The 14,520-nt window shown below is 42.4% G+C and overlaps 1 protein-coding gene across 3 annotated transcripts in view; it reads left to right on the top strand.

The window, feature by feature from the left end:
• The window catches only part of hipk3b (homeodomain interacting protein kinase 3b), a 37,511-nt gene that overhangs the window by 15,346 nt on the left and 7,645 nt on the right, over positions 1-14,520 (top strand). For all 3 annotated transcript variants that reach the window (XM_053421007.1, XM_053421144.1, XM_053421074.1), the window contains exons 3-12: positions 4,383-4,506; positions 9,233-9,352; positions 9,699-9,785; positions 10,214-10,398; positions 10,495-10,654; positions 12,097-12,220; positions 12,317-12,438; positions 12,923-13,044; positions 13,913-14,080; positions 14,168-14,503. In XM_053421007.1, the coding sequence (XP_053276982.1) occupies positions 4,383-4,506; positions 9,233-9,352; positions 9,699-9,785; positions 10,214-10,398; positions 10,495-10,654; positions 12,097-12,220; positions 12,317-12,438; positions 12,923-13,044; positions 13,913-14,080; positions 14,168-14,503 (1,548 nt within the window). The remainder of the gene's footprint in view (positions 1-4,382; positions 4,507-9,232; positions 9,353-9,698; positions 9,786-10,213; positions 10,399-10,494; positions 10,655-12,096; positions 12,221-12,316; positions 12,439-12,922; positions 13,045-13,912; positions 14,081-14,167; positions 14,504-14,520) is intronic.

A 14,520-nucleotide genomic window follows, 5' to 3' on the forward strand; every position in this document is an offset into this window, starting at 1 on the left:
TGTGTGTGTGAGATAATGGGCATGAATATGAAAAAGAGAGCATTTCTCTGCTCTACCATGGCCCTTCTTGCAAATAATAGGACTTGTGTCTGCTCTTTATTTATTTTTCAGTTGAGATAAAGAAGTCAAATTAAAACACTTTGGAGACCTGCAGATTAAAGGAAAATTACCTCTTTAGAAACATGGTTCTTATCTTGAGAAAAGAGGACAGTTTGGAGATAAATAGGGGTTATATTTTCTCTGTCCTTACATTAGCCCTAGCCCTATCGCAATAGAAGACCCATCTCCTCTTCCAATTTTTAGGGAGTTTTTCTGAACATCAGCAAGCCACCTTGGAATCTGGCCATGCATCGTCTTTACATTGCCTCTGCTAATTGGCTTGTGCCTCAGCCTCTTTGTGGGTGAGAGAGAAACAAACCGAGAGAGAAGAAAAGGGAGAAATGGATGGAAGCAGGGATGCAACCGTTTGGGTCAAGGGGACAAACTGTTGAACTTGTTGACCAGGGAAAAACATGCTTTCATTGGCCAGAACTAATCCACAAAGGAGCAGTAAAATATAGTGGGAGCTTCAGGCTGAGAGGAGAAAAAAGGTTTTACCACTACTTCTGCTTGTTTGAGTTTTAATTATGTGGCTGTTGCTGAAAATCATACTTGCAGTTAAGGCTGCCGCACACTAGACGATAATTGGGCAGATTTTAGACCGGACTAGCCCCTTGCCACAATTGCAGGGGCTACTCAGCCATGACTACATTCATTTTTACTGCAAAACAGAACACAGGACGTGGGTACTCCTCCATGTTAGTTTTTTGTCTAAAGTCAAGTTTCTGTGAGATTTCAAGGATCAAGAAATAACCACTGAAATTGTTTCCTACAAATGCCAAGTGTGTGGTCTGATGTTCTTACCAAATCGTACAGGGTGTGCTCGGAAGATTATAGATGAAAAACCGGTTTAATCTGTCATTATGTCTGTGGTCTCCCATGTTTTTTTAAATCGGTCAAGAGTTGAAAATCCTCTCAAATGCAGCAGCCAAGCCAAGCCCTTAGACTTGGCATGGTGGTGTGCCCGTGCTGGGTCTGCTGTTACTGCTGTGCTCAGCATTGTACATTAGGATATGTTAGGGATGACTCCATTAAAGTCAAGCTAGCAGCCAATGCAGACTTTGTTCTCTATCTGTCCTTCTGTAGGGCCATCACCAAAACTCAGTCTTACACATTGAAACATGTCGGGATAAAATCTATGAAAATGTGACTTAGTTTATTCAAACGGCTGCTTTTTTTCAACTTAATGAGCATCTTTTACACTACGTTATTCAGTTATAGAAAGGTTGCATTTCTAGACATGAACAGTGAATTGGGGAATGTTTTTGGAAAAAAAACATCTGACAATGCAGGAGAAAGCATTCTCTGAAGGTGTTTTGCACCGATAACAGATGAGACTCCATCGAAACCTTTGAACACAGTGATATAGTAGAACTCATGTCTAACTCCAAGTCATTTATTTCTCACCCTCCCTGAATGTAGTATTACGAGTCAACAGCCCTGACATTCAGCCTATTGTCTTCCGACTGAGGAAAACATTTTCAGCACTTTAGAGCATTAGAAGAAGTCTGATTGCATTTAATGGATGGTAAATGCATTAATGTTTGCCTGATGCATCTTGAGTTGATGCCGAAACCTCTTAAATATAAGACATTTTCTGAGAGACGTCCATATCAAAATAGATACTTGGCATGCGGTGCAAACATCCACCATGATCATGCATCAAAATCCAATACTTTATCGTTTTGAATTTACTTTATCTACCATTACCATTACTTTTGGTACATATTGGGGAATTGTGCCTCTGTATTTAATGTACCTGCATGTTTTATGTGGTTTTATAACTTGCATTGGGCTCAGACTACAATAGCAGGAGCTGAAATCAGTTTGCATTACAAACATAAGGAGAATCTTCTATATAATCTTAAACATGCCCACACCACAAGATTAGAATCAGCACATCACATACGACAGGTTATTATTTTGATTATTACTCCAGAGGCGGCCTCAATTATTTTATTCCAAAATGTATCTAAAAGCTTCTTATTTACAGGCACTGACCAGGTTTGTCTGATTATTTATTTTTACCAGATACACCCATTCATTCATTAATATTCTACATCAATTTATTCCTGTTAAGTGTTACATGGAGTTGGAATCTATCTGTGAACGGAGTTAAAGGCAGAATGCTGGTCCATCACCTTGTTTTTGTTTTACCTGCCTGTTTCCTCGGAGGTCTTGCACGTGTCACTGAACAGTCATTCGTCTAGCATTCGGTGGCCCCTCAGCTTGTACGTCATATCCTCAGGATGGAAAATAGATCTGGTTTCACAGCAGGGCGGTGCGGTGCGGCTTAAGTTGCGTTGATTAGGGCTGAGCTGTGCAACCGTCTAACCAAAGGGAGAGACCTGCTGTTTTCTGTTTGGCTTTCTTTATTTCAGCATGTGATTTTACATGTTAAGGTTCCTTGATTGTCTGCCATGCGAAAAATTAGTTTTTTGTTGCTACTGTGCTTTCAACAGGGGAAGATGAGGACAAAGGCAGATAAAGAAACGATCCCTTGCACCCAGAAGCACTTATCCTAGGACAAACTGTATGATGACTTGCACTCCTCCTTAAGCACAGTATGCCCCTATACCATCCTTGGTTCCTGATGAATGCAAGGGTTGTGTTGATATGTGGCTTCACTCTCCTCACTTCCCATGGGAAAACCTGTTCCTTTATAAATAGGACGTCTCTGTGAAGCTGAGATGGTTAGAATAACTGCCTTGTTGATTGTCTGCTGCTATGTTGCCTGCTACAGCAGCTGTTGCTTGCATTTGTTTTGACCATGTGATAAAGTTGCCCAAAACTTATTTTGGCTGGTCTAAATCTCGCTGTTGCCATCCATATGTAGCTTCTGTCCCTCACTATTCAGTCCCCTATAGCTCTAAAGACGTCAGAGAGTAGTTTTCCGTAGTATCCCCTTATACACTGCAAGTAAAGGTACAGTTGTGTCCAGTTTTATGAAACCGCAGCCTAACTAGAGGGTATATCATGTGCACTGAACCGAAGAGAAAAGTATTTCCATCGTTTAAATTACTCTGTAATGTTATTTTAGGGCTGAGTTCCTCTAAGCAACGCTGTAATCTATGTTGGCAATTAGGATATAATGACTATTGAAACTGGAATGGCATTAAGTAGAGCGCATACCTCCACCAAGGCCTTGTAGCTAAACCACCAAATCAATGCAGATCATGATATCACAACCTCCATGGCAGAAGAATTATAGTTATTTTCGTCAAGGTCTGTAGATTATTCCCTGGAAAATTGCTGAAAATGCCAAAGAAACTCGCAATCGTTCTTTTATGCCCAATTGTAGGAGTGTATATGTAAATCAATCTTCCACCAGGCTTACAATGTTTGTTTTCTTCAGAAAATATGTATGTATGATAATGACAACTAAAGGAACTAAAAGAAGAAAAATATCCTGGATCCACCCTCTTGTCCAGAACCGCGCCAAAATATAAAAAACCCTGTATACCTCATGCTGTCAGTGCTCGGTCTACATTTATAGGCTGTTGTGTCCTAAACCCAGAGTTCTTGACAGTCATGTCAGACAGACACGTCTTACCTATATTGGAGCTGACAGGCCTGCGTCAGCACCAGCCGTCCCTGTGACATGGTATTACAGTGCTATTATAGATTTGCTCAAAGTAACACTGAGCCAGCACGTAGGTGAAGAAATAGTGACTATGCTTCTTATTCTTAAGCAACCTGGATCAGATACAAACAGCCTGTCAAAGCCCTGATCCCAGCCTGGCTGACCTGCTAACCCACTGGATCAGCCTGCTGATGCCTGGCGGCTCTAGTACACTCACAACATTGGCTTGCGGGTCACTTGGCACTGTTACACATGTACCGAACAATCCCGTCTGACTGGCCTTCATCAGGAACTCTATAACATTACTAATAATGGATATGTATTCGATGAAGCCTTAAGCTTACAAAGCCAAAAACATTACATCCACGAGAAGAGACATTTTAGTGCTATTTGTTTGTTGGTGCTATCATGAACAAGTTGAGATCTACAACCCACTAGTCGTTTTTCTTTGAACTGTTGTCTGCTAAAGATTTAATCATTTAACGCGATATAAGAAATTAGTTTAATTTCGGATTTGTTTTCTGGGAAACTTTCAGTGTTTGAATCTGTTTTCATTCTGTGATAACTTTCATAGAAACAGATTTTAAAATTGGCACAAAATTTATTTGACAACTACAGGTCACATTTCAAATACCGTCATATTAAACACTGTTGTTCTGTAACTGCAGTCTAACATTTGTGTGTTTTGTCTGTTCCACAGGGCTCCAGAGATTATTTTGGGATTGCCGTTTTGTGAAGCCATAGACATGTGGTCGCTGGGCTGTGTGATCGCTGAACTTTTTCTGGGCTGGCCCCTCTACCCCGGGGCCCTGGAGTATGACCAGGTAAAAATCTATTTTCTCACCAGTCACTGTTTAGCTGCTCTTTGCTCATAATTCTGGAAGAAGTTCCTGCGTCTTTATCCTCTATTCTTACATTCCAGATCTTTATTAAAATTCTCCCAGCATCTCTTACCTCTGCTTTCCCCCTCCCATGACTAAGACTCTCCTCACGGCAGTATCACCACATGATGGCACACCATTTTATAGTGGGCCTTCCCTCAGTTTATAAGTTATACCCACCCGACCGTCTATTCTCTCATAAATATCCTCGCTGACCATTTCCCTCCCACCCATCCCTAAATCGCCCACGTGGCAGTCAAGGCATCATTCCACCCGCTGTTTCCACCGAGTCACTTATTTTTCTGGTTTTGTCTGTCTTTTTCTCCTTCTTTCCATTACCCCCTATTATTTTCCATCACAGCAGCCCACATAGGAGAGGCTTCAGTGTGTTTGTTTTTGAGTTTGCATGCAATCCAGCTTTCTATTACAGGCTAGCACTCGGGTTACTGACTCAGATGTGGCTCAGGCTGTTCAACTTTGTGGGATTTGTCATTCATGGCTTCTTCAGTCTGTATCTCCCCAAAGAAGTTTTGCAAAAAGCCAGTATGAAAGAAAAGCAGACAAAAGCTTAAAAAGGCAGTAGGGACATTGACCATCAAAGTTTAGGCTGGATGTTCTGAAGCCAAGACAAGAATGCCCCATTATCTTGGAAAAATCTGTTCTTTGACGGAAAGAAAAACTTCTTTGCGTAATTGCATGCAGAATGTTTGAATGAAGAAAGAGGCAGAACACTCAAATTACTTGAAATAACAAATTAGTGCCGCATTTACCGGTACCTTGGTGATATACCTACCCTGAGAGCTGTACCAGCTGGCGTCTGTGCCAGCGAGCAGAGAGGCATGCTCTTGTGACCGATGGTATGTCTATTAAGAGCTGCTGGGTGTCTGCCCCTCCCAGTGAAGCCCTTACAGTGTCTTCCCAGGACTAGACTGATCTGGGCTTATGTTGAGTGGCTTTCCCCTACCCGGGAGCCCTATCTACTCAAAGGCTGCCAAAAGAGCCTCAGTCAGATCCGGCTCTGTCCTATGCAGTACCCTACAGTACAGCACTCGGCCTCATTGCATGTTGCTCTCATAGCAAAGTATCTTTATGGTCTGGCATAATTATTCATTCTCACCAGGACCAAGGCAGGATAGATAACTCAACACCTCCGAAAGAGATTTGACTTGAGTGCTGCAGCAGTTGTCTAAATATGATAAATCTGTTTTTGCAGGAGCCAGCCAGCCTGTCGCAAAGCAGCTTTAAAGAAATCTGGGGTGAGCCTCCTCAATTAAGTAAGGGACTGCTTGCAGCTGATGGAGGGGGAGACCAGGGGGGATGGGATGAAGTTTGTATGCACAGGCAGTGTGAAAAAGTATTTAATAAACAATAAATTAAGTATTGAGAGGCAAACTCTGGAATAGGGTAGCACAGAGCATTCATCAGATAAAAATCTAAACCTACTGTATAGCTGCTTTCAGGCCGATATTGATGTGCTTTAAATCAAAACGCATGATTTCTGCTGTGGAATTTATATCATGTCCTGCCCCAGACACCACCTCTCCGCTGAATGTTCTGGACATTTCACTCTGTTGTGAGCGTGTCGGCCTCGGCCAAACTCATAGTGTGTTCTTTATGTGAGGGGCCAACTTCGGAAAATTGGATCCGTTCATCTGCTTATAGCGGATAAATGAATTTAAATCCAAATGCACTGTAAACACTGGCAGTAGAGGGTGGGAGAGACCCATGGAGCAAAATCAAGCGTTAAATTGCTTTAGATTTTATCTTGCTGGGTCGTACATGGATCACGATGTTAGTGTCTATTTTTGTCAGTTGATTAAAATACCTACAGTGAATTTTGAGCTTTGTATGTTCTCCGCAACGACTGAACTGCAAGCACATCCCAGGGAAACCCCCATCTTAGCCATGTGGGTTTGCAATTTCAATGAATGCTCATGATTTTTTTGTGGTCCTGACTGAACTCTGCTTTCATTGCCTCCTCCATTCGGTTAAACTCTTTCTTTCTTTGGCAGACCTGCCCACTGACACAAAGGTTCTACATTAATTAGCTGAATAGGAAAACCAGCCAGTGCAGGAGCATAGCACCAATGGAACAAATGCCATGACTTTCATTTTGGTTCCTAGTGCTTTCTGGGTACTTTCATCTCATAATGAAGGCAAATACTCTGCCTCTTCATCACTCATTATTCCCTCAAAACATTTCAGAGAAATACAAAAAACAAGGACACGAATTCATAGTTATCTGCGCAGGTTATATCACAGTCTCTCCCAGCTTCATTGGTGACAGAAAAACTGAATCGATATAAATTGCTTTGATAATATTGATGTCTAGCTGTAGAGTATTAGTGTATATTTACCTTTATTTGTTTGCTATATAAATATAAAACCATACTTACAAATGGGAAGCTTGTACATCATTTTATTGCTTAAAATAAAATAACCTACTCATGTCAGTAAACAGCTCGGCAGCAAACTACTGGTGTGAGGTGTCATCCGGGGGCCACAGGGTGATCTGGTTGGAGCTGACTGAGCCGTTGCCCCCCCCCCCCCCCTCCCCCTTCCTGCATTGGGTCTTGTTCCATCCCACACTGCATATTGTATTTATAACCCTGGCTCTTGCTCTGCCCTCGTCTTACCTCATCCCCCAGTCACTTCATCTTTTACTTCACTACAGCAGGAGGTTGCCCACCTCCTTGATGCGACAGTCTCAGCATTCAGTCGTCTCGCTATGAGTAGCTATAATTAGCCCAGGAGCTAAAGTCACTGGTGTCTCACTCTCTCATATTTTTGTCTTGTTGGTCTCTCTTAATTCAGCTTTCAGACAGGCATCGAACTCTGGGCATTTCCCTGAAATTTTGCAGAGGGTCTGTATGTGAGAAAGCAAATGTCCAAGTCAGTTACTCCGGGCATTTTCCTGAACTTTTCCTGCCAGCCTGGTCGTAAAATGTCAAAAGAATGTCCAAGTGAGCTCATGTGAGAATACAGTAGGAAAAAATGTCCTGAAAATTAACAGCAAGTAAGTGGGCGTCTCGATGACGCTTTTAACAAGTGACACCTAATTGAAAAAAACTAAAAGAATACAAATATTTTAACATAAAGGAAAAAGTGGACCCTTACACGTCAAAGATGCAGAAAGAGATGTCAACTTGGAAAGAAGATGAGAGTCTAGAGCTGTTGGTCATAAGGGCAGACGCAGCTGATGTGCTGTAAACAAAAACGCATGATTTCCGCAGCAGAATATATGCGTCATGTTTTGTCTCCTGTATTCTCTACCCAGGCGCCAGCCCTTGCTTTTATAATGTGACATTTTTCTGTTGCTGGGAACACATCATGCTTCATATGTGCACAGCTTATCCGTATCTTGTTTTTTGGGTACCAGAAGGAATGTTCTGGTTGCTGAGTCTTTGTCTGAAGGGTATGTAGGAGGGTTTGGGTACGTTATCCTAAACTGAGCTGTTCTCTTAGTAATAACAGTGAGGCGTAGCATTGAAATGCATCTTATACAGCATGCATTGTTATCTGGCCTGCCATTAAAGAAAGGCTGCCTTTGCTTCCTGTCTGCTTTGAAACCGGCCCGGGCTCGCTAAATGGTTGTTTTGTGAAGCAGTGGCTTTACATCAGTGATCTCACTGGTCTGCCAGATCTCTGCAGAGACACACCCTCTAGGAAAAATAAGGGTTCTCCCATCACAAGACTTTAATCACGCACACACACTGCCTTTGTTTTGTTTTGCTGTCTGTTGCTGTTTATATGATGTTGCTGAATTACAGTAACGATAGTATAGATGGGGACTTTCAGGCTAAAGTTTGTTGGAAGTGACGGTGTCGGTAAAGCTTGTCTACGTTATTGAATGGTAGTGAATAGATGCAAGACAGAAAATGAGGGGTAAAGTTTTAGTCAGTTTAAATCAGCATTGACTAAATTAAAGGAAAATATTTGTAATGATATAAAGACACTATTATATAGCTACAGTGTGGACACTAGAAATAATGGAAGGAGTGAGAACATGCATATCTGAGGCCATGCATATTTGTCTGTCTTAAATCTGTATTTGGGAATTTCAAATATAGACTAGGGTATAATTTTGTAAATCTGTTAATCCACTACATCTGAATATGACGAGCGACTCTTCTCTCACTGTGCGGCTCTGTCTCATGGCTTCTAAGCAGCGCTGAATCTGTAATGGTTGTTGTCCTTAACACTTAAGTGTGATTGACGTCAGCGAGGCCTCACTGGTCTCCTCTCATAAACCTGTGTGTGACATTCTTGCCCCGCAACATCTGACTGACAAGCATCCTTACCAAGTGAAGCCCTTGGCATTGAGACCATAGGATTATTGTTATCCGAGGTTATATGAAAAGACTCTGACACCTTTCAGAGATCATAAACACGGGCTACACTCAGTACAAGACCTCAAGTCCATCCATTTGTCAGGAATTTGACATCTTTTAGGTGTCTGCGACCGTTCCCACCATGTGCACATTCATGCACATCCACACTCAGGAACCTAAAGCTCTGGGGGACATAATGGAGTGACGTCCCTGTAAATGATTTTGTAAATCATCATCGGTACATGAAATAAGTTGCTTCTGTGAAGGAGAACTTAAAAAACTTGTTTTTCTTCTGTTCATGATCTTTCTTCTCTCCCTTCTATCCTGATGTCAAACAGATTCGCTACATTTCTCAGACACAAGGTTTGCCAGGAGAACACTTATTGAACACGGGGACAAAGACGGCACGGTTCTTTCGCAGAGAGGCTGACTCACCGTATGCAGCATGGAGACTAAAGGTTAGTTGTATTCATACACTTAGATTTGTTACCAGTAATTAAAAAACAAGCATCCCTCTGGTTAAGGTCAGGACTAACTCCCATCGGTTTAAAAAAAGACTGGTTCCTCATAAAGAGGCAATGATACCTTTACTGAAACAAAGGGTGTTAGTCACATTGCTGCACATACTGGGAATCAGATTGCGGTTCTTCAATGACATTTTCCTAGTAAGCAAAGTTACACCCAGTGGCTTCAGACATAGCATGAATTAACTTACCGCTAATAACAAACTGTTTTGATCATAATATTACTGCGCACGGTGAGCACTCGCGTCCTCATTTATGTTTCTTTTTCTTTTTCTTTTAGTCAACAGACGAGCACGAGAAAGAGACAGGAATGAAATCAAAGGAAGCAAGGAAGTACATCTTCAGCTATTTGGATGACATAGCGCACGTATGTATTTGCTGCTCAGACCACAATGAACTTAAGACGAGTTCAGGGGAGGTTCAATATCAAATGAAGACAGAATGTAGGTTACTAGGTCTTCACGGTAGTAAGTCTGTATGAATAGAAAAAGAGCACACACATCTTATTACAGAGAAAGGAAAAAAGTGCCTGTAAGCGTAACTTCCATCAGTAAAATACTAAACCTGAATAAAAAGAAATGGAGGTTCAGGTATTACTTTGTAATAAGAGACCACAGAGGAAATTCCCCAGGCAAACATCAATGCTTGTTCAGGTCTGTACTTTCCGAGTTGGAGGCGATTCTTGTGAATTCATTACTCATGATGAATAGAGGTTTATCATCCTTAGGAAATAGATATCATAATAATCCTTGAGCCCTGTGAGAAGAGGTTTTAACACCAGTGTTTGGATTCCAGGTGAACTTGGTGATGAATCTGGAAGGTAGTGACTTGTTGGCAGAGAAGGCAGACCGTTTGGAGTTTGTGGGCCTGCTGAAGAAGATGCTGTATATTGACGCGGAGGAGAGGATAGCCCCTGCCGAGGCTCTCAACCACCCCTTTGTGACAATGCAACACCTGTTTGACTTTCCCCACAGCAACCAGTGAGTCCGCTGTGCCTCAAATTCTCTGACATGTTGTTATTTTGACCTCCCTACATACAGCTTGAGCTCTCCCACGTGTGTCTCTTCTGCCCACAGTGTTAAGTCATGTTTCCACATCATGGATGTTTGCTGGACTCGTCCCAGTGCGTACGAGATGGCCAACAGAAATAAGGGTCCGTTTGTCAGACCTGTGACCACAACGGCTGCCGCCTCAGTAAACCATCCCTTCAGCAAGATGAGCGGTGTCCATGCACAAGTAAGACGTACAGGACATGTTGATGTGCACTGGGTGTTATTCCACTCATAGTAAGGGATTTAAACAATTATCAAAGGGAAATGAAAGGAACCAACTACCGAGTCATTTATTAAATAATTGTATATTTCATTGTATTATTCAAATAAATATATATATATATTACCCTTTCCATTATAATTGAATAATCACTGATTGCAAAGGTAAGTGATCATCTGCTCCTGTGAAGACTGTTCATGTCGACTATTTCCTCGACTTTATTGCCTTTGTGTATGCCGACTTGTGTATGCCGACTTGCCTGTCTTATTGCGTCTTTGCACTGCTGTCATGGCAACAAAATCACGTCATGTTTCTGAGGTCATGGCAACGGTGCTCATATCAGTGTTGTTGCTGAGGAGAAAAGGGAGATGACCCTCTTATTCAGGTTTGAGATCTTTCATAATGCAAAACACCTTAAAGTCTATTTCGAAAGCCACGGTGATGAGGAGGAAATGTGAAATCACAACCATGTGTGACTCGTAAGACACTATAACAGTAACAACATATGTGTTTCATCAGTGCAAAGGTAATGTTAAAGTCTCAAGGCTCTCTCATTCCTATTCAGAATTTCAACCTGACAAAATAACACATGCCTTGCACAATAAAACAGCTGTGATTTTTTTTTTTCCCCCATTGAGCAGTATAGTAAATAAGAAATCGTTGTTGTTAATGAGGTTTTTACAGGAAAGGATTGCAGCTCTCTTAGTATTATCCTTTGAAAGGCTGCTTTGTGTTTACTATCATGTGTATGGGGGCTGGGCTACTTGCAGGAGCCAGAGCGGAAACAACATACGTCAAGTTCTCGTTATTCAATAAATGTGATTATAGCCAGGCATGAGAGCAGCGTGAGTGGTGAAGCAGAGGCACATGCTCCACTGTTCCTTGTTTATCCCTCGGGCCTGTCTCAAAGAGCAAGTTGAACGTTGTCTGACAACCTTTTAGTTATGGAGATATTTAAGAAAAGAAGATAAATAAAAGACGGCTATCAACCCAAGAGCTGCCAGCCAATGTTCTGAGAGTTTGTCCAATTAAAAATGTGTATCAATTTAGACAAGATCAACATTGAGGGGGTTGACAAGAGAGGAAGTGGGCATTGAATAGGTTAAATGTTTAATTATGTATATTGAACTACTTCTGGAGTGGAAGAGTCGAGTGTTATAGATCACAATGCTGATCTACCACTGCTGAACCAAGTGAGCCACTGTCTACCTGATGAGAAGTCGGCGTTAACGTCTTAAGTTAACGCACACATCTCTCAGTACAATACAGGTTATTGTTCTGTGCCTGGCTGCAGAACAAGACTGCTCCTGATTTAAATGTCGCCCCCTACTGGCTGTTTGATGTCACTGTTTATCATTTAAATACCTTAGAAGAGTCCACTCATCTCTTGTTTTTCCTGTTTTTAGGGGTTAGCTCCATCAGCCCCCTCAGTGATGCACCCTGGGATAGCACTGCAGACAGGAAGTGGTCAGTTTGGATGCAACGAGTCATATCAGCAGGCCCTCATTCTGTGTCCCCCATCCATTCAAGGTAGGAGTTTGGATCTTATTTTCACTTGCTTATGACTCATTTGGTGATGGGACTGAATGAACTGTTATATATTATTCCTGTCCATTGTCTCTGAAGGAATCCCCACCAACGTGGCTAAAACAGCAGGCTACTCTGTCCGAATGGAGACTTCTGTGCCTCTGGTCACTCAGGCACCCCCCATCCAGCCCATACAAATCAGACCTGGAGTCATCACGCAGGTGAGGGTCTAGCTAGGATAGAGACAATGGAAGTAGAGAATGTAATATAATCATTTATTAGATATTTATCATTACATTTACATTTTTTGTAATCACCCTGATGTATCTACGTGTAGGATGGTGTGATGTATGAGCTGATTCAATTCAAAATACTCTCGTCCCTCAAGGGGAAATTCAAGGCCGACGGGAGAGCAAACAAAAGTGTACAGACAATTCATCCACACACACACAACAGATGAGCCAAATTGAAAAATACAAGTTTAGAAAAATACATAGCAAAACCATAAATGTCAGATTATCGGATTAATTATCAAGAGCATTCATCAAGACAAACTGACCAACCCTTGCACTGTGTCTGTGTACCAGTCTGCCGGCCTCTGGAATACACCCAACTTCCTATTAGTTGTACATACAGGCAGATGAAAGCATCACTCAGAGGAAAATTACTAAATAAAGCTGCTTTGCTTCTCTTCACTCCCATCAGGCCTGGTCCAACCGTGCACAGCAGATCTTGGTGCCCACTTGGCAGCAGGTGACATCAGTGCCCCCAACACAGACCACGTTGCCATCCGACACTGTGGGCTCTCAGAGATTGGGTGACTGGGGGTAAGCAATTAATTAGTGTATGTCAGGGAGTTGCAAAATAGCTGTGTCTCAATTTAGGGCTGCATCCTTAATCTGCTGCATTTGTCGACCGATTGCATCACAGCGGTGCGACTAGACTGTCCCATTTCAAAGGCTCCTCCAAATGCGTCCGGCAAATGGTGTCGTTCGAGGCCAGAGAAGTGGAGGCTTCACCAGCCGGATCCTTCCTGCCTCAACATTTCTCATAATTCTTGCGCTTCAGTGACGGTTTTTTAAGAGGTAATGGTAGCAAAAAGCAGGGCGAAAATGTCAGAATTTAAGTATTAAGTACTTAACCGGTACGGTACACAGTGGTAACAAAATATGTTTTCAACATTTTTAATCAACCGAAGAACGTTTTCGTCCGTAGCTTTGTTGCTAGGCAACAGCTGTAACTGCAGGACAAGCTGGTGACTCAATAGGACGACCAGACAGTCTTGTTTCGGTCGGGCACGGTGTACGTGGTCGTTGGAGGATGCAGCTGTCGTTGACTGCATAGACTAGGTCCTCCGCAGAATGCGGCCGCTGAATTGAGACACAGCAAATATCTTTTCACTGAGATTGTCTGTATCCTGTCATGACGTTGTGTCTTTACAGGTTATATATATATATATATATATATATATATAGAAAAAAAAAAAAGAAAAAAAAATATGTTTGTGCTTTATTACCTTTGCTGTGAACTCCCTGGAGAGGGATTGCATTACAGAGTACAGCTTGCTGAGTCCCCTGAATGTTAATGACAGATGACTCATACATGTCCTTTGAGACCAGAGACTGGGACCGTTATGTCAGTAATGGTGCTAAAGCCTTTTGTCTCAATTTGCAATGTTCTGTTTTCTAAATGCAGGAAAGTGCATCCCCATGGTAACCATTACAGCTCCATGATTGCACACCCTCAGCCGTTCTTAACCAACCAAATGACCATGTCCACGCACCAGCCAATCAACATAGGCATTGCACATGTGGTGTGGCCGCAGCCGACTGCCAACAAGAGATCCAAGCCTTGTATGAACAGGTATGATGCATGGACAGTCGAGACAAACACACAAATGCACTGAAAATGTGTTTCCCCTCTCTGAACGCAATACGTTTTCCCCTGTAGGGGCAGCAACTTCTCCCAAAACACAAACATCCAAAATTTAGCATGCCAGTCCCCAAAGATGGCTGATACAGCAAAGAATGTGGTGGAGGTAGAGGAGGAGAAAGCCAGATGCCCTGAGGAAAGGCATGTTGTTAACAGAGAGGAGCAAAGATCACAGCAGGTGGACGAGGATGACGAGAACTGCTGTAAAGTGGAGCGAGTGGACTGCGAAGAGCTGTCAGTTTCACAGGAGCAGCGGCAGGCCATGGTGATCTCTGAGCTTGCCAGCCCGACTGTCAGTGTCATCAGTATCAGCAGCGACGAGGAGGAGAGCGCACAAGGACACTCGATGGGCGAGTACGTATTTAACTTCC

This window comes from Pleuronectes platessa, chromosome 1, assembly GCF_947347685.1.
Source record: "Pleuronectes platessa chromosome 1, fPlePla1.1, whole genome shotgun sequence".
NCBI classification, from domain to species: domain Eukaryota; kingdom Metazoa; phylum Chordata; class Actinopteri; order Pleuronectiformes; family Pleuronectidae; genus Pleuronectes; species Pleuronectes platessa.